Source organism: Paramisgurnus dabryanus, chromosome 21 (genome assembly GCF_030506205.2).
Source record: "Paramisgurnus dabryanus chromosome 21, PD_genome_1.1, whole genome shotgun sequence".
NCBI classification, from domain to species: Eukaryota; Metazoa; Chordata; class Actinopteri; order Cypriniformes; family Cobitidae; genus Paramisgurnus; species Paramisgurnus dabryanus.
In genome coordinates, this window is record NC_133357.1 from 5,278,529 (window position 1) to 5,301,712 (window position 23,184).

Genomic DNA, 23,184 nt, shown 5'->3' on the forward strand with positions numbered 1-23,184 from the left:
AAAATATCGACCCTCCATCTCCACAAACACAAACCCCCGCTGCTCCATCTACTCCATTCACAGCTGTCTGTGTCTCATACGGCTGGAGAATCAATCCTCCGCTTCATCTGATCTGTAGGAATCTCCTCAGCTGTTAGATAACGCCACATATGCTGCCCCTCACCCCATTTAAAGCCCGACCTCTATCACAAATAAGTACAAATAAGTTCTTGTTTACATGTTAGCCTTTTTTTCTTAAAGCTGCAATCTGTAGCTTCTCTTGGTAAAAATTTTTTTTTCTGAGCATAAGAAAACAAAACAGTTTTCTTGCCTTACAGAGATTTGCAGCGGTAAGCTTATAATGATTTATAATTGAAGCTATCAGATATTTTTTTAGGCAGTGTAATGGGTAACGCATTACATGTAACACGCATTATGTAATGATATTACTTTTCTGAAGTAACGAGTAAAGAAGCGCATTACTTTACAAATGTACACATTAATATTTGAGTTACTTTTTAAAATAAGTAATGCAAGTTACTTTTCAGTTTAATTAATTCAATTTAAAAATAAAATGATGTACTGAATTAAACTGAACATTTTAACGTAGAGCGGGAACAGTTTAAGTCAGAAACGGAGATGGCAGACCAGAGCTTGACATTTTTGCGATCATAAAAACACCTGCAATGCCTAAAAGATATCAAGCCAAGTAAGAAAAAGTAACGCAAAAGTATCTTGAAAGTAGCGTAAGCATTTAGTTACTTTTTGGGGAGTAAGTTAATATTGTAATGCATTACTTTTAAAAGTAACTTTCCCCCCAACACTGTTTGTAGCTTCAGACTTTTTTTCATTTTAAAAGATGCGACATTTAAGATGCCTTTCCGCCAACAAGCAACATAATTTTGAAAGCAAATGATTGCATTTATTTAAATTGCATTTATCTTTTTTTTAATTTAATTAATAATAACTATTCACTCATGCACAAAAGATGAGTTTTAATAAAATTATTTGTTGTTGACTTGAAATGGTTAAAAATATATCTGGTTCTTATTCATGCATAAAATTTTCATCCATTACAGTAATTGTGATGTCTAGTTGAACAGTTAGTCATAACGTTAAAACCCTACTCTGTGTCATTACGTATATTAAGCTAACTAGTTTTAATGAGATTTTTTAGTGGTTTTGTTGGCCAGGGGCAAAGTTAAATGTGCATTTGTTTTATTTAGTCCCCTAATGTGTGTTCCACATTCTGTGTTGGCACGGTGGGAGAATTTGGCCTTAATTTGTCTTTCGATTAAGTTGGATGATTCCCTCCTCTAATCCCAGATTTATCCGGTGTGAGATATGTTTGAGGCTTAAGAAATTGATTTATTCCCAAACTAATTTGGAATAAGGGATGTTGGCGAAGACCAGGTAGATGATGACACCGTAACAACTGCATAGTAACTTTGTTTTGTATTACATATTCCTCATCTTTTGTTCTTGCTGTTGTTTAACTGTAAATAAACAACAGTAAAAATTGGCTGGTGATGACATTAGCTGCCAGCTCTTTCTGTCCAGACCTCCGACTGAAGACTGAATGAGCTTCCTGTGTACAATCTCTGTACTTTGATTCTTTACATAATGTCAAAATCCTATTTCTCAGTTTTTTCCAACGATCACTCATCATTGAGCTCAATAAAGGGCATTTCCGGACGCAACCATAGCTTTAGGCATGGAGACCGTTACAATCGTGCCAAACATTCACACCCTGCGGGTAAATCGGATTGTCTTTAATGATGGTGCCTTAGCATTTAATCATAGTTTTTGTTGTGTCTGGACAGTGACGCATGAGTTGCTCTTTGATTACCCAGGGTGCATCCTGATTTTGGTCTAATGTAGTTGGATACACGCTGTCAACAGCAACAGTAAATGCAAAAAATTCAGCCAATAAGACATCCTTGTTATTCTAAAATATTTGCTTTCCTTGATGTGCTCCATATGCATGAGGATCATTGGGGACTGGGAACGTAAATTTTACATTTACGACATTTTGAACACACAGTTGTGTTCAGTATGAGCTCTTATTATTTTAACTTTTGGGCCGAGCATTGATTTTTGAAAGTTACAGGACAACAAATTAATTCAAGTCTGCAGAAAATTTTAACGTTTCAAGTAAACGTAAACATTGTATTGTAAGTTTTTAGTATTTCATCAGTACAGTATTTACACAATTTGACAATAATAACCAATTCAACTGTCAACATTTAGTGCTTAAAGGGATAGTTCAGCCAAAAATTATATTAAACTCATGATTTACTCACCCCCAAGGCGTCCGAGATGCATATGTCCATCATTTTTCAGATGAGCACATTTTTAGTTAATTTAGAAAATGTTTCAGATCTTTTAGTTAATCAAATGTAAAGTTACAGGGTCCACTCCTTTAAGTCCAAAAAATCTGCATCCATCATTCACAAAAGTAATCCAAACGGCTCCATGATGATTAACCAAGGCCTTCTAAGGGTAATCCGCCTGGTTTTGTTGTAGAAATATCCATATTTAAAACTTTGTAAATGAAAATAGCTAGCATTCATTAAAGGGATAGTTCAGCCAAAAAGGATATTAAACCCATGATTTACTCACCCCCAAGCTGTCCGAGTTGCATATGTCCATCATTTTTCAGACAAACACATTTTCGGATATTTTAGAAAATGTTTTAGATCTTTCAGTTGATTAAATGTAATGTTACGGGGTCCACCCATAGTCTACGACCTTCAAGTCCAAAAAAAGTGCGTCCATCCTTCACAAAATAAATCCAAACGGCTCCAGGATGATAAACAAATGTCTTCTGAGGGTAATCCGCATGGTGGTGTTGTAGAAATATCCATATTTAAAACTTTATTAACGAAAATAAATACCTTCCGGTAGCGCCGCCATCTTAGACTCCTATGTATTCAGGAGAGAGTATTAGCGTAGTGTACGCACTTTTCTTAGTGACGTATGACAAATTCGGAGGGCGGGGGCACAGAGCAGCAGCAGAGTAGCCTCCATAGGCTGAATGTGGACGCGACTAAGATGGCGGCGCTACCGGAAGGTATTTATTTTCTTTAATAAAGTTTTAAATATGGATATTTTTACAACAACACCGCGCGGATTACCCTCAGAAGACCTTTGTTTATCATCCTGGAGCCGTTTGGATTTAATTTGTGAAGGATGGACGCACTTTTTTTGGACTTGAAGGTCGTGGACTATGGGTGGACCCCGTAACATTACATTTAATCAACTGAAAGATCTAAAACATTTTCTAAAATATCCGAAAATGTGTTTGTCTGAAAAACGGTGGACATATGCAACTCGGACAGCTTGGGGGTGAGTAAATCATGGGTTTAATATCATTTTTGGCTGAACTATCCCTTTAACGCCACCATCTAACCGTGGGTTCATACCAGGCGTATTTGAGGTGTCAAATTTGCGTCTACCGTGTCTAGTTTGCCGCTTGAACATTTTGAGTTTACTCGCTTCATTCGCGTGTAAAATTCTAGTAATCAAGATATTCACGCGGAAATTCGCGTCGTGGGAGGAGCTTCTGCGACTCCACTTGCTTCCTGTAATCACGTCACTACTAGAGCAAGCTCCTGATTGTTTAACGCAACGCGTTTTTCTGCCAAAGTTCACATTTTTCAACTTGCGCGTTTGACGTTTATTTCAACTTGTGCGTAGTTATTTTCATTTTTCAAGTTTTAAATATGGATATTTCTACAAAAAATTGCATGGATTACCCTCAGAAGGTCTTTGTTTATCATCATGGAGCCGTTTGGATTTATTTTGTGATGGATGGATGCACATTTTTTTGGACTTGAAGGACGTGGGCCCCGTAACTTTACATTTGGTTAACTGAAAGATCTAAAACATTTTCGGAAACGTGTTCGTCTGAAAAACAATGGACATATGCATCTCTTGGGGGTGAGTAAATCGTGGGTTTAATATTATTTTTGGCCGAACTTTCCGTTTAATCTGGGAATAACCAAAATCTGCATCAGGTGTTTGCAAATACTGTGAACTTTTATTGTGCCGTTTCAGCAGTTTCCACTGAACATGAACTGACATGAACAGAGTAGAAAAAAGATTCAGATAGACTTCATATCATTTCAGGGTCAGTGCAGCAGATATCTCAGGTTTTTAATGGTATGGAGTGCATATCTTAGCAGTATGTTCATAACTCCAGTCTTGTGACTATAAGGTTTTAGTGGGTTTTACACCGTTACTGCCGGCCCCTTGGGCTCCCACCTGTGCTCTGACCCCAGACTCACACTGAGATTAGTTCCACTCCGCCGGGTCTTTAACAGCTTCTCTAAGACCCGATTCTGTGTTAAAAATCTGCCACTCTGCCGGATTTCTGGGAAAGAGTTTTGCTTTGGAGAATATTCATCTTTTGGGCAAGCAGCAGCTTGTGGGGATGAAGAACAGAGGGGAGACAGACAGTGGACTTGTGAAGGAATGTGTGTGTTTGTTGGCAGACAGACAGTTTGACAGTAAATGAATGCTTGTGTGTGTGTGTGTGGTGGGAGGGTTGTAGGAGGATCTCATTGCGTCGGCTGTCACTGGTATGTGAAAGGAAACAGCTGAGATCTCCTGCACTCAGCCAAAGTGATGTCAAAGTTCACCAAACACAACCTTAAGCTACTGTGGGTCACACAAACCAACCACTGGGTTTACTGGAATATTTTGCTTTGAGTGATTCTGTCTTTATAAAAAAAACCAAGCAGTCATCGTTTTGCAAACCTTAAGTGTGTTTTGCTTTAAAATTGCTTTTACATTTGGGCACATACATACATACAGTAATGTATACTGCTTGACATAGTTTCAACTACGGATTGCCTAAATTATATGGTTTGTTATGTTTGTTCTAGAATTGAAGGTAGTGCTGTTTATACTTAAATTGAGATTTTTATTTGAGGAAAGAATTTAGTTTAAGGTGTTTGGGGTTTGCATCACCTTAACATAAACTGTATATAGTATGCATAAAGTAACTCTCGATATCAGACTTTTGCTACACTGTTATTATGAACTCGCAATATCTATTACACATCGCAACTATTTATCCATCTGTCTATCTATGTCTATATCTATCTATATTTATCTGTCTTTCTGTCTGTCTATCTGTCCTTCTATGTCTGTCTGTCTGTCTATGTCTGTCTGTCTATATCTGTCTGTCTGTCTATCTATATTTATCTGTCTGTCTATGTCTGTCTGTCTGTCTGTCTGTCTATATATATATGTCTATATCTATCTATAATTATGTGTCTTTCTGTCTGTCTATCTATCCGTCTATATCTGTCTGTCTGTCTAAATCTGTCTATATATGTCTATATCTATCTATATTTATCTGTCTATCTTTCTGTCTATATCTGTCTGTCTATGTCTGTCTGTCTGTCTATATATGTCTGTATCTATCTATATTTATCTGTCTGTCTGTCTGTTTATATCTATATATATTTATCTGTCTTTTTGTCTATCCATATGCCTGTCTGTCTTTCTATCGGTCTGTCTGTCTTTATCTGTCTAAATGTGTCTATCTATCTATAATTATGTGTCTTTCTGTCTGTCTATTTATCCGTTCATATCTGTCTGTCTGTCTGTCTGTCTATCTTTTCATCTATATCTGTCTGTCTGTATGTCTATATATGTCTATATTTATGTGTCTGTCTGTCTGTCTGTCTGTCTGTCTGTATCTATCTATATTTGTCTGTCTGTCTGTCTGTCTGTCTGTCTGTCTGTCTGTATCTATCCAGCCATCTGTATTATCTGTCTTTTTGTCTATCCATCAGTCTTTGCCTGTCTGTCTTTCTGTCTGTCTGTCTGTCTGTCTATCTATCCGTCTATATATGTCTGTCTATCTGTAATTATGTGTCTTTCTGTCTGTCTGTCTGTCTGTCTGTCTGTCTATCTATCCGTCTATATCTGTCTGTCTATGTCTGTTTGTCTGTCTGTCTATATATGTCTATATATGTCTATATTTATTTATTTTTTCTTTCTGTCTGTCTATCTATCCGTCTATATCTGTCTGTCTATGTCTGTCTGTCTATATATGTCTATATTTGTCTATATTTATCTATCTATCTGTCTATCTGTCTGTCTATCTGTCTGTCTGTCTGTCTATCGATCTGTCTGTCTGTCTGTCTGTCTGTCTTTCTGTCTATATCTATCTATCTTTCTGTCTATCTCTCTATCTATCTTTCGGTCTATCTCGGTCCACGTCTGTTTTATTTTATATCACTTTATGACAATATTCGCCCCGCACAATATTTTGTGGATGCTGGCATTGCAGTGTTTTGTTTTGGGTTTTTCTGCTATTTATGCTGCAATGTAAGAAATACTGGAGGACTTAAGCAGATCACTTGAAAACTATTTATACTCCTGCCTTGCATTTCTTTTATAGCTCACAGATTTCTCACAAAAATCTGGGATTTCTCTCCATTGTCTTTAAATCATTATCATATAGTGCAACACTTGCAAAGGCATCCAGAATAGTTTTCCTTTCGGAAAAAAAAGTGCAATGTGACTATTGTAGATGCGTGCAATGATGTGATATGAAATGCCGAAATGATATATTGTAATATCCTAGTATTCATTTAGGTGCAGTCGCTGTGGTTTACAGGATCTTATTAGAACCTACTACTACTACTGTAGCAGTGTCACTGTACATTAGTTATAACAGAATATGCTTTTCATTTTATGCAAAGTTTATGAATAACTCATGAAATTCATACATAAATCATGACTTTAACAGATGTTTTCTTTGCTCTGCAGGCCTAGGCCATGGGTGCAACGAAGAGTAAACCCAAAGACATAGGCCAGCGTTCCCGTAGTCTAGACGATGGCACTGGAGGAAACCATCTCAGTTCAAACCAATCAAACTTCACGCCCAGCCGGAGCCCGCCGGTGGACGGTACCAGACGTGGCACCCAACCCACCATCATCAACGCGGAGCAGGCGCTGTTTGGAGGCGTCATCTCTACGAACAACAGCATCACCTCTCCTCAAAGGGGCATGCTAGCAGGTAATACACCTTGATACTGTTGTTCATACTGTTGCATACTTTCTGAAAATGCATTTTGCAATATCTGTTATATGTTTTTTTTTTTATAGGCGGAGTGACCACTTTTGTGGCTTTGTATGACTATGAGTCACGCACAGCTTCTGATTTGTCATTCAGGAAAGGAGAACGACTCCAGATTGTCAATAACACGTAAGGGAAAACACAAACATCCACCCGGGCAGTAAATAACAGGGCTCTAGAGGCCAATAGACACGCCCTCTGAGACACATACACCCGTCTTACATCTGTCTGTTCCCCTGAACTAAACACAGCCCCTCCTCTTCCTCTTCGGTAACCATGGGAACTGCCCGATTCTGACGGCGCAGTATTTGTGCGAAATGATGGCTTTTTGTTCTCTGGATTCCTTTTTTGGTCTTCCTGTGAACATAACAGCTCAGCTGCACGTCTGGGCCTCCACTTCTCTCCCTGGACCAAAGGGAACATTTTCCTTCCTTTCTACACCTGCGGTTCACTTCCTTATTCTAGTGTACTACACTACTGTTTCTGTCTCGGTAGCATCCTCTGCTTTCATCAAAAGAGACCTGGAAATATGCTGTTTTATTGTTTGACTGCATGCAGTGTAGTACATGAATCTCTTATCCCTCCAATGTCAATTTCAGCACTAAAAAAATATTCTATAATAAAAGTTAAGGGCCGTTTTTGTGGGATGTAAGCTTCTGCTCTCTGCTATCACCGCCAAACACTTTGTTTCCTCTCTCCTTTCTTCTACATGCTCTCCATCTTTCTGTAGGAGAAAGTTGAACCCCAGGTTGGTAAATCTGCTTTTGCCTTTCAGCCTTCAATATCTGTGTTTCATTTCTGTGTGTACTGTTCATTCTTGCTATATTTATTTATTTGACTTGTCTGTCTTTTTAGAGACTGTTGAAGTGCTCCAGAAAAAAATAATGCCAAACATTTGTTCTTCATATTGACCTTGAACCTTACTGAATAATCCATAGGAACTTCACATCGTTTAGACTACATCCCAGTTTTTATGCTCTCTGTAGTACATGATATGCAAAATTACGATTAGTGCACACCAAGTATTTGGAACATTGACCATTTTTAAGCTAAACTAAAAAACTGCAACAAAACTGGATAGTGCATACTTCTAAAGATTTTCCAAAATATCCATGTGTTTGTTGTTTAGTATGTTTTAAAAGTACAGTGTGAATTGGGATGCAGACCTGAAGTGTGATCATCAACATTTTTAACATTGATTGTTTCCAAATTTAGTCACCCCATTTTTTTTAAGTATTTATATTTTTACTCTTCTCATAACCAAAAAAAAAATCACTATTCATGTTAGGGATGGGCATGATTAATCGACGATCGATAATTGATCGTTAAGAGTTTAGTCGATGACGTTAATTTGTTATTGATTAATCGAATACTTTTTTTTATCTAATGCAGGTTGCGTTGCCTAGCGTAGCGTGGGTCTTGAAGCAATAAAATGAATTTCACTGTGTGGCAGCAATTCAACATTTTACCACCAGGGTGCAATATTTGACACCATACTTTGTTATCTCTGACCTTCCGTTTTGATTTCAAAAAAATAATTATGAAGAGGTCATGATTTTTTGGAACAAATGAAGTCTCTGTTTAAGAATGCGGCTCGCAGCTGTTCCGCTGCTTTAGAGCACTGCATATTCAAGCGCATATATATTCCGTTTGTCTAACTAAATGTAGTTTAACTGTTTGCCACAAGTTGATCTTGTAATAAAGGTCTCATGGAGGAAAACGCGCTGTATTTTTGTATTCAACATTTTTTAATTATAAAAGTTAAATCATTATTTTTTATGATAAAAATATGAATGATTAATCAATAGTCGATCGTTAATTCTCCCGACAATCGACTAAAAAAATTTAATCGAATGCCCATCCCTAATTCATGTCCTCATCAATAATTCATTATCTTCTGAATTTCAAAACTTGCCATGCATATTAATTATAATATTTTTAATTAGAAAACGTGTGATATTGTAAATTTCTTAGTTGCATTAAAGAGTCAAGAATGAGACGGTTTTGTAATAATGGTGTTTTTAAAGGATTAGTTCACTTTCATTAAAAATTCCGATAATTTGCTCACCCCATCCAGGATGTTTATATCTTTCTTTCTTCAGTCGAAAAGAAGTAAAGTTTTTTGCAGAAAACATTCCAGGATTGATCTCCATATAGTGGACCTTAATGGTTTGCAGTTTAACTCTTTCCCCACCATTGAAGAGTAGGGATGCACCGATAGGATTTTTTTGGGCCGATACCGATTTAAACAGACAACTTCTGGCCGATGCCGATACCGATATTAAACACTTGTATACAATACTATACAGTTGATCTATTAGCTAGTTTATTTCTGCATCAAATTATTTTTAATGAACATGGATTGGATCTGATTAACATTCAACTGATAAACATAATAAGAGAGGCACAAATTAAGCTAAAACAAATATAATAAGACAGCATGACAACCTTCAAAGGTGGTTTTTGCTATTCAACATTTATTTTATTAACTAATTTTTTACATATAATGGATTTCTTTATGCATTTAATTAACAAACAATCGGTATCGGCCTTTCTCGTGCTATTGCCGATATGCCGATGGTTTCAAATTCATAAAAAATCGGCCGATAAATATCGGCGGCCGATACATCGGTGCATCACTATTGAAGAGTTAACTCGTCAATTAAGAGAAAACACTTCCCTGCCAATGACGAGTATTTCAGGCAATCCATATTTCTGCTATTATCCACCAGATGGCGCTCTTTCCCAACTTGTACAACCCGGAAGCAACCCCTCACGTCTAACGGCGCATTCACACCGCGTTGACTCTTCCCATTCACTTTTAATGGGTGACGTCAAGCGCTGGCGAACTGAATTGTGGATCCGTCGGGGGCACGTCACTGCCGTTGCTCGCGGGAGAAGTTGAACATTTCTCAACTTTTCAAGCGGCAACGCGAGTGTCAGCCAATCAGATTGCCTAATGCAAATAACGTAGGCAGAGCCAGCCAATTACGCACCGGAGCATGTGCTGCGGCCACTGTGATTGACTGTTGGCCACGCTTCAGTCAAGCCTTCCGTCAAGCGTTAACGCTTACGCCCCGTGTGAATGCGCCGTAACAGTTTAAACTCTGTGTATGTTTTGATCATCGTTCTTGAATCAAATTTCTATCAGAAATGCAATTATTTTGGTATTTTTGAAGAAACCTACCCATATTTGAGAGATGATAAAATAAGAAAAAATTAAGGTAGGATGAAACTTTTTTTTGAAAGCAAACATTCTTTTTTTTATATTCTCGTGAATATTTTGAAAGGATACAATATTTCATTTGACATATTGTATGTTGATATATTTAAAGAAGAAAATTTTCTTTTCTCTTTCTCCACACTTGTAAACACTGGAGTGGTAGTTTTGCATACAACATGCATGACCTTTTGAACCGATTACGTAATATGTAAGGTCATGCTGGCACATCTCAAGGCTAGTGCAAGACGAGAAGTTGTGGTTAAAAAGTACCTTTTTTGCAAAAATCATGATTGTTTTGCTAGATAAGACCCTTATGCCTCGGTTGGGATCGTTTAGAGTCATTTGAAGCTGCATTGAAACTGCAAACTGTTGAGGTCACTAAAGTTCACTATATGAAGAAATCCTGGAATGTTTTTCTCAAAAAACTGAACAAAGAAAGACATCAACATGTATGACATGGGGTTGACTAAATATTGTTATGAAGTGGAATATTCCTTTAAGGCTGTTGTCAGTCACATGCACACAGATGTAGGCGAGGCTTCCTCAATAATCATACTGAATACAGAAGCGGTACACTACACATCTCATTGATATTATGCAGCAGCTCTGGGTTTGTTTTAATGAAGCTATAAAAGCAAAGACAGGCTTACAAGACACCTGGAGAGTTAGCACCATATTAGCATGATAAAGTCGTGCCTCCTTTCCTGATTTACAGTAATAATATCCCACTGCTTACAGAAAACACACAAACCTCATCAAGACTCAACCAATGAATACTCTGCTTCAATGAATAGTCAGATTTATGAGCATTGAATTGTTTGTTATAAAAATGTAATTTACTCATCATTATTTTTGCTAATTGTGCATGTGTACTTTACACATCATTTGGTACAGTTAGTATTTAATAGCTTCATTTTAATCCCTCATTATAATATAAGACTAATAACCCAGGAGTAAATTTTAGGATATTTGGGGTGACTGAAAAATAGTCTATAATGAATTTCTCACCAAATACATTTAATCTGAGTCCTTGCAGGGTGTATTGCAGGTATATGTGTGTTAACCGTGATTATATGTTTTTGTTTCGTCTCAGGGAGGGTGATTGGTGGTTGGCTCGTTCACTGACGACTGGAGAAAGCGGCTACATTCCCAGCAATTACGTGGCACCGTCTGACTCCATCCAGGCTGAAGAGTAAATCCTCCTCTTTCTCTTCATGTCTTTGATCTTCTCCTCCCTGTCTTTCCTTAAATTTGCTCACACCCTCCTCTAAACCACGGCCAATCAGCTGAGCCGTCTTTATCCAACATTCCCCTCACAACCAATCAGCTGAGCCGTCTCCATTCAGACCGTGTTTAATGTTTAGGCATAGCAGACATAAGGAATTATATCATTACTATTTCACTTTATGATTCTGTATAATCCCTTATTTTATATAATTATAGTATAATTTTTACTAACACTTACTTAGGGTTTCCACTGGTCCTTGAAATCCTTGAAAGTTTGTGAATCTAGGGGAAAAAATTCAACGCCCTGGGAAGTTTATGAAAATATACATACATATCTTCTGTATATGCGAATGTTGATTCATACCAAAATGCTTTTTTGCATAGTTGTGTTTGTCACATGAAAACGTCTCGGGTTACGTATGTAACTGTTGTTTCCTGAGAAGGGAACGAGACGCTGCGTCTCCCTTGCCATACTTCCTGCGTCCCTGTAATGCCGTCTTTGGCAATATTTCAGATAGCGATATACTTCCTGGCTCCCGCATCACCCTGTCTTTGTCGTTAAGCCTCACCATTGGTTAAATTTGATAAACACATTCAGACGCACTTACCCCTGGAGGTGTCCCCAAAATGTCACCGCAGTGACGCAGCGCAAGTTCCCTCGAAAGGGAACTGTAACAATTTATCTTAAAAGGTAACATGATGTAACCTTGCTCTCACTTTAAATGTGTATCCACATTTAGTCCTTGAATTTGAGGGTATTGGACCTGGAAAGTCCTTGAAAGATCCTTGAATTTGAAGTTAACTAAGGTGTGGGAACCCTGACTTTGCAATTGACTTATTTTTTTTTAACATAACATCTTATTTGTTTATGTAAAAACAGTCAGTACAGGTATTTACACTCATTTTATTTAAGACGTGAAAAAGTTTTGAGTTGGATATGCACAATGTGCAATATTTAAAATGACTGTCTGGTATAACTTGCACCCCAAGTGGAAAGATCCAAAACGGTTCTCAATCCTCAGCCTGTGTGACTGTGTTAAATGATTTATCCTCCTCTTTCTCTCTCCAGTGTCCCTCATTTATTCCTTCATGGTTCTTCTCATTTTCCTCTTAATTCTTAAAATAGTGTCTCTCCATCATCTCATCAAATACCCTCTGCATGTCTCCTAAAACCAGGTGGTTGCTAAAAAGACATGACTGTTTACCCCGGGTCCCTGATCTACTCATAGTATAACTCACGGTGTTTTTTCCTGACACGAACTGTTCCTCCTTTTAAAACACATAATGACTCATTTTTCCACCCTTGCTTTGCCAGTCACCTCAGATTGACTCTGGAGAAAAGGTGAGGTTCAGAGAGCGATGCCCATGAGCCGTGAAGAACAAACGGCATAAATGTCATGAAACCCAAATGCCAAAGTTTGATTTCCACTGGAAATCTATAAATCCTAAATTGATTTTTTTGACATGTAATTTACATAAACATTTTAATAAAGTAGCCGTGGTGAGCAGGGGCGTCATGCACCAATTTTTTTTAAGGGGGCACAGTGTCAACAGCTCACAGAAATTTGTGCATACACAGACATCAAACGAAATATTATAGAGCTTTCAGTCTTTTCCATGGCACTTACATTTCTAACAATCTGAAAACCCCTGCTTTCATGCAAAAACCTCCAAAATAAAAGTGATGACTAACTTTCATATCAAATACTATTCAATCGGAATAATGACACATTTGCATCATATTCACATCTGAAACGGCATGTTTTATTTAAGTCTTAATGGCTTGTTTAATTGTGTCATTAATGCATTTTGCACAACAACTACATTATCATATAAAATTAATGTAATTTTAAATCCATAAAGTATATAAACAACGAAAATGACATAAGCTATAGCCACGTGATTGATTTTAATGTTCAATAATGATTTAAAAAAATATTTTTAGATAAAATTATTAGAGGAACGGATTTTTGCATTAAATTTTACCTCATGTAAGCATGTGAGATTCCGCGCCCGCGTGAACTTTGGCGAACTTTGGCGTTGTGCCAAGAAGATGAATCTCTGCTAATATAACGTTGAGACGGTCACATTTAAAACCATACATTTTCTACACAGAGAAGGTTAACTGCACATTACCGTACTGGGGTTTGGAAATGTTGTAAGCGTTTCTAACACGTTTTAATTCCTCAGATAGCCAAATGCAGCAGCAAGCCAGCAACAGCAGAGAGCTCGTGAGCGCGCCCAGACACTGATGACGTCTGCGACTGCGCTCTGACTGCAGCGGCAGCTGCCGCCAGAATAAAAGTAATGTAACATGATCAAAACACGATCAAAACGGCGAAAATCTCCGAAAAGTGACAAGGATGCAGCACAGAATGTATAATATTGTGCATATTAACAGATTAAAAGTCAAATAACAGATTAATGGACGCTTATTTGATTTTGAGGTTGGATGCAAAATCCATTGGCTCAAAAAAACCAAGGGGGCAGGTGCCCCCTCAGTTTGAATGGGCATGACGCCTCTGGTGGTGAGGTGGTTTAGGTCCATTGGCCAACATGTGATTACTTCCTTTAAATGTTTTTCTCTTTTAAGGTGGTACCTTGGAAAGATCACACGCAGGGACTCCGAGCGGCTCCTCTTGAGTTTGGACAACAGGAGGGGAACGTTCCTGGTCAGAGAGAGCGAAACCACCAAAGGTAAATAAATATAAACATTGTATCAGGGCTTTGAACCAGTTTTTTTCCCAATTGGTTCGTTCCGAACAGAAACAGTATTTTAACGTTTCCGGTTTTTGGTTTAACCCTAAAATTGACGTTCCTGAACCGGTTAGAACAAAAAATAAAGTTCCCGCACCAGTTAATAACGTTCCATGTGAGCTGTGGGACATACAAATAAGTAGGCTGATCATTAGGACATTAAACTTAAATTATTAGTCTGCATAATTTTCCTTAATCTCTCACATTAAAAAAGGCTACATTATGTAAGTGGCATAACTGTAATTCTGACATGCCTACATTTGTTTCAGCATTATACATGAATTAACACAAGGACAATTTCTGCCATGTCATTTATTGGCAACCAACATAAACAAATGTTTTATTAGAAAAAGAATACTGTGGTATTTCAAGATCATTTTGTTTGTATGTGTCCTGTCAAGAACAGAAAGATTGTTTGCTTGCTTTTTGAAACGCGTCTCTCCGTATATGCACTTTTAAAAGCACTTAAACAGGCGCACACACACAGACAGAGGACGAATTCCAAACGGCGCTTCCGGAAGAAGATGCAGCATAAACAGTAACGCCACATAAAGTGAAAATGACGTTGTTTTTAGTGCTTTAGTCACCAAATGTATTTTAATGGACTACAGTATGAGACCCAGTAGCGCAACTCTCTTTCAAGTTTATACATCAAGAGTTCTGATCTTTGAAGGGCATAGGGATAATCACGTGTGATTTGGATTTGGCCGGACACATTCAACCACATGTGTGTCTGTGCGTACAGAAAATTGCTCACTTTAGCGCCTTTTTGTGGTTAAATTGTTTAAAATCACTTAAGTGTTAACATTTTAAACCCTTTGAAACACCTGCAAATGATCAACTTTCACTCTATTTAAATTTGCATATTAATCCGCGAATCTCATGCAAGCCGAACCGTCGGTCGAGATCTGTACGGATCACGGATCAACTGCGATCCGTTACACCACTTATTTGTAAAAAACAGACATCTTGAGATACTTGGTAGCCTACAATATTTACCTCTTATGATTGAGCATTAGAGACTTGGGCTTGAGTAGACTACTTGCTGGTGGCAAGCTTCTCATTTCTCAGATGAGTCAACGACGACCAGAAGTGAACTTCACAGAGTCATATTGCACAAGAATCTTGTCAAAGAATGAAAAAAATAACCGTTTACCATTATTTTAAATAAACGTTTCTGTTCCGGAACATATATTTTTCTGGTTTTGTTTCTGTTCCTTGCAAAACATCAAAAGTTTCTGGTTTTCATTTTCGTTCCGTGAACCGGTTCAAAGCCTTGCATTGTATAAACACTTTTTTTCCATCCGACCATCTGTCTGGTCTCACGGTGTCATCTCATAGGTCAAACTGTGATGTGTCACATCTTTTATGTAAATACATTGATTTACATTTACACTTTTATCCAAAGCAACTTACAGTTCATTTAAGGTATACATTTTATCAGGATTTGGTGTGAGGGTTCCCATAACACCGAGACAGGAACATCTTTTTAAATATTGTGTTAGTGGATTCAGACCAAGGAGGCATTCAACAAGATTTCGTCTTGTCTACATTGACAGTTAACAAGGCGGTTTTGTAATGAAAACACAGGGCAACACAAACTTGAGAAATAGGAACCAACACATCTGCGGGGAAATTGCTCATCCTTGCCCAAATTGAGGAAGTTTGTTCTCGCATATCAGGACCTGGGAGTACAGGTTAAAATCAAGTGCACATTTAGTTTACTTCCCCTTTCTCTCAGTTGTTTGTCAGACAAGGTCAAATGTGTCATATATCTCTTCTGCTTCTTATTCATCTTCAAACATTTGTATAATCCCCACGTGGCAGATTATATGCTAGAGTACACATGGTTACACGCGTGTGCGTTTGTGTGTAATGTGCATCCTCTGGTTAAGCTTAATGTATAGGGTATGTAAAGGTCAGGGAAATGCTTGCATAAAGGAAGAAGTAGGTCAATTCATAGCCTATAACCGCAAGTCATTCAACCAGTGAGATTGTGGGCGAAGAATCTGTGGCAATAATGTATTGCCTAGAGAGGGAGAGAAACGGACATGTGTGAGACCGAAGGATGAGTCAAACCCCAAAGCGACCGCCCAGGGAGACAACGGTAGAGCTGAAGGAAGGGTGACAAAGAAAGGGTGGATGAATAAATAACTCGTGTTATTACTAATGGATGACAGCGCCCTCTGCCAACAGATAGAGGAAAAACATCTTTATTTGGCCTTATGAAAAACTCTTTGGGGACTTAACCCTTAATGATGTTATAAAAGTAATTTTCTAAAATGTCACGGGCCAACAGGTCCAATGTGTTGTTTCATATTTATTATTACATATCCTATAAACCTGAAATAATCTTGACAAACAATATATTGTTGGAAAGCTCTAAAAATGTAGTTTTCATATTGCAAGGCCAATCATTTTGTTAAAAGTCACTGACCCCATAGGAATACAAATGAATGATTATATATTTATAACACTAATATCCTATAAACCTGACACAATTTTAACAAACTATACAATACTGGGTAAAAGTCTTAGGCCACCACCACCAGACTTGTTGTTTTAGAAATGTTAATGTCCAGCCATATTTATTATTCAATCTATTTTATTAGATTACAAACAGAAAATACAGGTCGTCTGTGTTTAGTGTGACCTCTCTTGGCACTAAACACATCTTGAGCGGTTTTGAGCAGAATTAAGTAAAAAAAAAAATTTTTTTCATTAGAAATTAGGATTTCATTTTATTTAGGTTTAAGAGGTCCTGCAGTTTATGCTATTATTCAAGTGGAAGGGGAGTTTACCCTAAAAACTTGACACATCAGTTTATACTTTCATACAGTTTTTAATACTATATACAAATTTCCTGTATTTTCTGGATGTATTCTGTTAAAGTGACTGAGAAATAATTATATATGATCACTATAACATTGCAAAAACACAAATCTAATTCTGGCATGGTGGCTTAAGACTTTTGTTCAGTACTGTATATTGTTGGAAAACTTTAAGAATGTAGTTGTCATGTTTCTACGCCATTTGAGGATAGATATGGTATAGTGACATTTTGTTAAATGTCATTGAACTCGTATGAATACATATATTTTATTATATAGATATTACAATAATTATATATTCATAATTCCTTATTCATAATTATATCCTTCAAAATGAATCCATAAATCTTGACAGCCTTTACATCATTGGAAAGCTCTAAGAATGTTGTTTTCATATTTCAAAACCTGTTTGCAATAATAATAATGAAGTGACAGTTATTTATTAATTTGTGATTTTGCAGAAAATCGTTGACACTTTGTGGCCTTTGTTGGTGAAACAGAAACCAAATATTTTTATGATTTTAACTTGAAATTGGGATCGGAACTACTTGACTTTGTGGCTTTATGTTTGTAGTGTTTTGGGAGTATAACACTTTCATTTTCATGTTTTTAAATTTAAAATACATACTGTATTGCATTATTATAATTTTTTTAAATAAAATTAAATTGCTAAAACTATTTTGTAATGTAATATTCATGTAATAACTTCAAAACAATTAGAAAGTATTTCTTTAAAAAGAGACAAAGATTTTGCTTGTAGACCAAATAATGCCCGAGTTATATTAATTTAAAGGTGTACATCACCTCTTTACCTCAACAGTTAAAGGATTAATGTTTGGGGGCATAATGGTTAGTATTTGGTCTTTTGAAGGTTAAATTACTTATTTTTAGGCTCTTTAGACATATATTTTTAACATTGATTCTAAGACAACATCCTGAAGTATCGATTCAAACATGATTAAAATGTATTAAACTTGGCTTATAATATTATTACACTTATTGAAAACAAGTAAATAAATCTTAATGTTCAATAAATGAACACAATCTAAAACTGCTCATTTCAACCACAACCTGAGTTCTGTTCTTTTCCGTCTCTTTAGGTGCCTACTGTCTATCCGTCCTGGACTACGACAACGTCAAAGGCCTGAATGTCAAACATTACAAGATCAGGAAACTGGACAGCGGGGGATTTTACATCACATCACGCACACAGTTCACCACTCTTCAGCAGCTGGTCAACCACTACCGGCGTGAGTTATTTTCTCAGTTATTTTCTCACACAACACCAGGGCACATCTGATTGGTCTACGAGGAGAAGTGATACAACCTCCGCTTTTTGGAATGGAAATTTGGCTTGTTTCGAAATAGGAAATGGTGGTTCAAACTATAAATAAAGATATTGCGTGTTAAAGTAATATGTTAAAATAAGCATCAGTCAGTTCTTTAAAAAGTTATTTTAGGATCAGTAGGAGATGACACAAAGAATGTCTCAAACCCTTTATTCCAATGGAAAATATTCTCTTGTGGCTTTTTAACAGTACAATGGCTGTTGCTGTATATTATATCATAAAAGGTGCGAGTTAGGGCTGCAAGATATATCAAAAGTATAAAAATATTGCATATCGCAGTGATCAGTAGTCAAAGTTTTGATGGATGCAGATAGCAGAGGTACAAGTGAAACTGAAAGGATGATGCTTTTTTTCCTAGTAAGAACGTAAAATGTATGTTGGTTATAAAGTTTCCGTTTTTAAATATATTTTATTGCATTTGAATTAAGAAAACTTGGGACTTGCGGGAGGTTCAAGTTGATTAAAAAAATAATGAATTATAATTAAATCATAAATTGTAAATAAATAATTTTAAATAAAAAATCTAAATAAAATAGGCCTGCATAATGATTATTCGCAATCGTATGTGTGTGTTTACTGTGTATAATAATTATGCGTATATATAAATACGCCCACATGCATGTATAATTTTAAGATTTTTTATTTAAGTAATTTATATTTTTATGTAATATAAATTATATATAAATATAAAAATGTATATGCAGATGTAAAATTTCTTAAATATATACATGCATGTGTGTCTATTTTTATATATATACATAATTATTATACACAGAATATAATGTAAACAAAAACTTTTATTCTGTAAATGATTAGTCGCGATTAATCGTTGTGCATTCCTTAAATAAAATGCTAACAAAAAAATATATTTTATTTGTTTAGACTGCATGTCATCTGACCATTACACAACAGTACAATATTTTATAAAACGGCAAACTCATGCAAAATGGCCAGATGCATTTTATGATTAAGGTACAAAAACAAGTAATATGATGTTATACTGATAAAACTGTAATAAAAACTGAAGAAAGTTAAAACAAGCAAATAATAATAATAAATTATTGAAATACTTAAAATCTATTTAAAAAAGTAATTCAAGCAAAAAGTTTAGGTCAAGGGGATTCGGCTGACAAAAAGTTTGAAAACCCCTGTATTTTTCAATTGAATTTTTCTTTAATGTTGTGGAACAATTGCAAATATTTAGTAAATAGTGGCATTTACTAATTCATACATTTTTATATACATATTATTAATACTTAATAAACAATTCTTCTGTTGAGAGATACAGTTCATAATCCTAACATGACTATTATACAATTATAAATTTGTACGTTCACCCAGTATGGATATTTGATGAGCAACCGTATGATCAAATTTTACAGTCGGATCTGTTTTATAAAATGGATTTGAAAATTGCTGCAAACTGTAATTTACAGCGAACACATACCATACTTCTCTCTTTCAGAACATGCCGACGGCCTCTGTCACTGTCTGACCGATGTGTGTCCAGTACAGAAACCTCAAACCACAGGTCTGGCACGAGACGCCTGGGAGATTCCACGCGACTCTCTCAGACTGGATGTCAAACTGGGACAGGGTTGTTTTGGAGAGGTTTGGATGGGTAAGACTGTTTCTATCATAGATTTCGAACTTCACAATGCACTTTTTGTACTGAAATGTGTCCCGTCAGGTACGTGGAACGGTACGACGCGTGTGGCCATTAAAACCCTGAAGCCTGGCACGATGTCTCCTGAGGCTTTCCTGCAGGAGGCCCAAGTGATGAAGAAACTCCGTCATGAGAAACTCGTGCAGCTGTACGCCGTCGTCTCAGAGGAACCCATCTACATCGTCACTGAATACATGGGACAAGGTCAGTGATGCTGAGCTCATTCTCCTGTATCATATTCAGTGCTATATTTTAGGGATCGACCAATATGGATTTTTTTTTTAATGCCGATACCAATTTTGTTTCATCAGCCTTAGCCGATGACCAATACAGGCTGCCGATTTTCTTGAGCCGATACTGCATTTGCTCACTCAATTTACATCATAAAAATATCCCGATGATGCCAAAAGTCTCAATTTAAAAAAGTAACATTTATTGAACTTAAAAAACTATATTTAACAAATAGTAAAAACAGATGAGGGTGCTATGGAACCATGAACTGCACTCTCCACAATGACGAGGAACTATCAGCAAAGGATATTGATTTCTAGGGGTGTCCTCGACTAAGGATTTACATATTCGAATCAGAATTGTTGAATCTTTCCATAGTCGACCGATAGTCGAATCATCTATGTTTATGTGCATGGGTTGGGAGGGGGCCAGACCAGGTACAAATTGGTAACTTTTATTTTCTTTCACAAGCAGCACACATAAACAACTTTCTGATAAAGTGACCAAAACTGTCTTTCAAGTAATAAACGAAGACAAAATTGACGATGCTTTTATATAGGCCTACCTTAATAATAAGGTAAAAAATGTAAGGCAACATTTGTTTAATTACATAACATTTTAAAGCCACGATCTACAGAACATCACACAAAAATACATTTTGATAACTAAACCTAAAAAAATAACAAAGGTGATGCTGCCTTGGAAACTCCAGGTACAATAAAGTGTTTTTATTTAATTTGGAGATACCGCGTCACGACAAATGAGAAATGACAAATAATTTGTGATTGTGACTGTAAATGATAAAAACTAATCTTTATATACAATTCATTAAACGTTAATTTATAACAAGAAAAACACTGAAATTAATGATTTTATAGACACTACGCGTTATTATTTAGCACAGAAATACCTGCTTGCTTGCTTTGACTTTGATCATCTCTGTATTCACTTTAGATACAGAAAGACCGGATGATATTATTTATTTCAGGAATCTCTTTGCTATCATTTGAAAGTGAACACCGACCGACAATAATTTTAAATCACAAGAAAGACATTCGTGTCAGGCAGAAATAGGTTCGGTGCAGATACTAGTTTCCGTTTCATCACCGAAATAAAAAAACGGCTTACCTGTTTTGTAGTTTAACTTTTAACAAGATAACACCTCGGTTTTAAATACATTTTAAAAACTTATAATCGTCGAGAAACATCCGTTTTTTAATGTTTAGTTTGATGAACTCCTAAATATGAGACGCAGAGCACCTAGCCCGTTCGGCTAAATTACATGCGCAAGCATGGCCAGCACGCAATAGCGCAACATCGATACAACGAAAAGCTATCCAAAATTTACATACTTAAATTAGATCAGAATTTACGTTTATAATAAATACTTTTTTTTAAAAATAAAATAAGGTCAGAAGTAACAAAGTGCAGAACAAATATGCAAAATGCCTCAAGTGCACGGACACAAAACACAAGCCAAATAGTTAAATCAGATAACCCAAAGTGATTTATAAATAAAATAAAATATAGAAATTATTAAAAGAACGAAAGGCATAATATAATTTGCCAGCTTTGTCTTTTAAATGTAGAAACAAAGAGGCAATGGTTTATTAACATATAAACCTCTTATGGACGTGTAGCCCGGTCACAGGGGATGTTGGATTTATTAACGCATTTTAAAAATATTTATTGAAAGCTGCTACTTCACATATTATTTGCAGCATTATCATAATATGCAGTATATTAATATATTGTGAGAAAGCTGTTATATGTGAAATCATATAATATGTGCACCCATACGGCCAAAATTGAATGATCCTCATTTCATAACACATCTGCGACGATTCGACTGTGAGATTGGTAGTCGAATCAGGCTTCTCCTATCGATGCATCGAATCTTCGACTATTCTGGGTCACCCCTATTGATTTCTAGCACTTTACTACTACAAATATATATAGATATGAGAAATAAAAACCCGCTTTGTCCAGCTATGATCAGCTGTTAAGCCAAGCTTTCGATGTTGTCATAAAGGTTGGTTGTTTTTAGTCACATGACCTGCAATCGCTTGCGGCTTCCAGCACTCTGTCTGTAAATAATGCCAGAAAAAAATCAGCGAACACAGCAGCCACGTATAGGCCGATGCCGATACACATAAAACTCGCAAAAATCAGCCCGATATATCATTCTATCACTAATATGTTTACATTTATACGCTTTTCAGATGCTTCAGTCCAAAGCTACTCGCATTTACAGTCAAGTTTATGTATGGGGAATCAAATCAACAACCTTGCCGCTGTTGGCACAATGCAAGAACACCAATAGCATATTTGAGTCATTTTTTGTTTTAGCTCATGCATTATATTAGGATTTGAAATATTATCTTTATATTAATAACAATTAGGGGTGTAACAATGCATTGATTTAGATCGATACATACATTTTATTTTTAACGATTCGATGCATCGATGCCACAGGTAAAAAATAGTTTTGAGGTACCTTTATTTTGACAATCTCCACGTCCTCATTCTTTGACGTAACATCCATCTATGCATTTTTGCCAAAGCGTGCATTTTTGTTTATTTTCATCTGCTAGCGTCAGCAAGTGAATGCGATACAGCAACAAAGCGGTTGTCGAGAAGCTAGATTTTAAGTGACATTTTGATGTGACTCATTATTAATTTTTCTTTATTTAATTTTTTTCTTTTTGTTAGTTTGTTGTTGTTAATGTTCCAATTGGGACAGATATTGTGCCATTTTTAAAGCATTTAATTAAATGTTCATGTTATATATTTTGGTTGCATTTGTAAGTAAAAATACTTAA

The 23,184-nt window shown here is 36.2% G+C and overlaps 1 protein-coding gene across 3 annotated transcripts in view; it reads left to right on the top strand.

Moving 5' to 3' along the window:
• The window catches only part of src (v-src avian sarcoma (Schmidt-Ruppin A-2) viral oncogene homolog), a 50,540-nt gene that overhangs the window by 20,520 nt on the left and 6,836 nt on the right, over positions 1-23,184 (top strand). The window contains exons 2-9 of one of the 3 annotated variants that reach the window (XM_065285216.1): positions 6,769-7,018; positions 7,108-7,207; positions 7,809-7,826; positions 11,395-11,493; positions 14,122-14,225; positions 18,217-18,366; positions 19,931-20,086; positions 20,156-20,335. In XM_065285216.1, the coding sequence (XP_065141288.1) occupies positions 6,778-7,018; positions 7,108-7,207; positions 7,809-7,826; positions 11,395-11,493; positions 14,122-14,225; positions 18,217-18,366; positions 19,931-20,086; positions 20,156-20,335 (1,048 nt within the window). In that variant the 5' untranslated portion in view covers positions 6,769-6,777. Of the gene's footprint in view, positions 1-6,768; positions 7,019-7,107; positions 7,208-7,808; positions 7,827-11,394; positions 11,494-14,121; positions 14,226-18,216; positions 18,367-19,930; positions 20,336-23,184 lie in introns of all 3 variants that reach the window. The other 2 variants (XM_065285215.1, XM_065285217.1) reach the window with 2 other exon arrangements.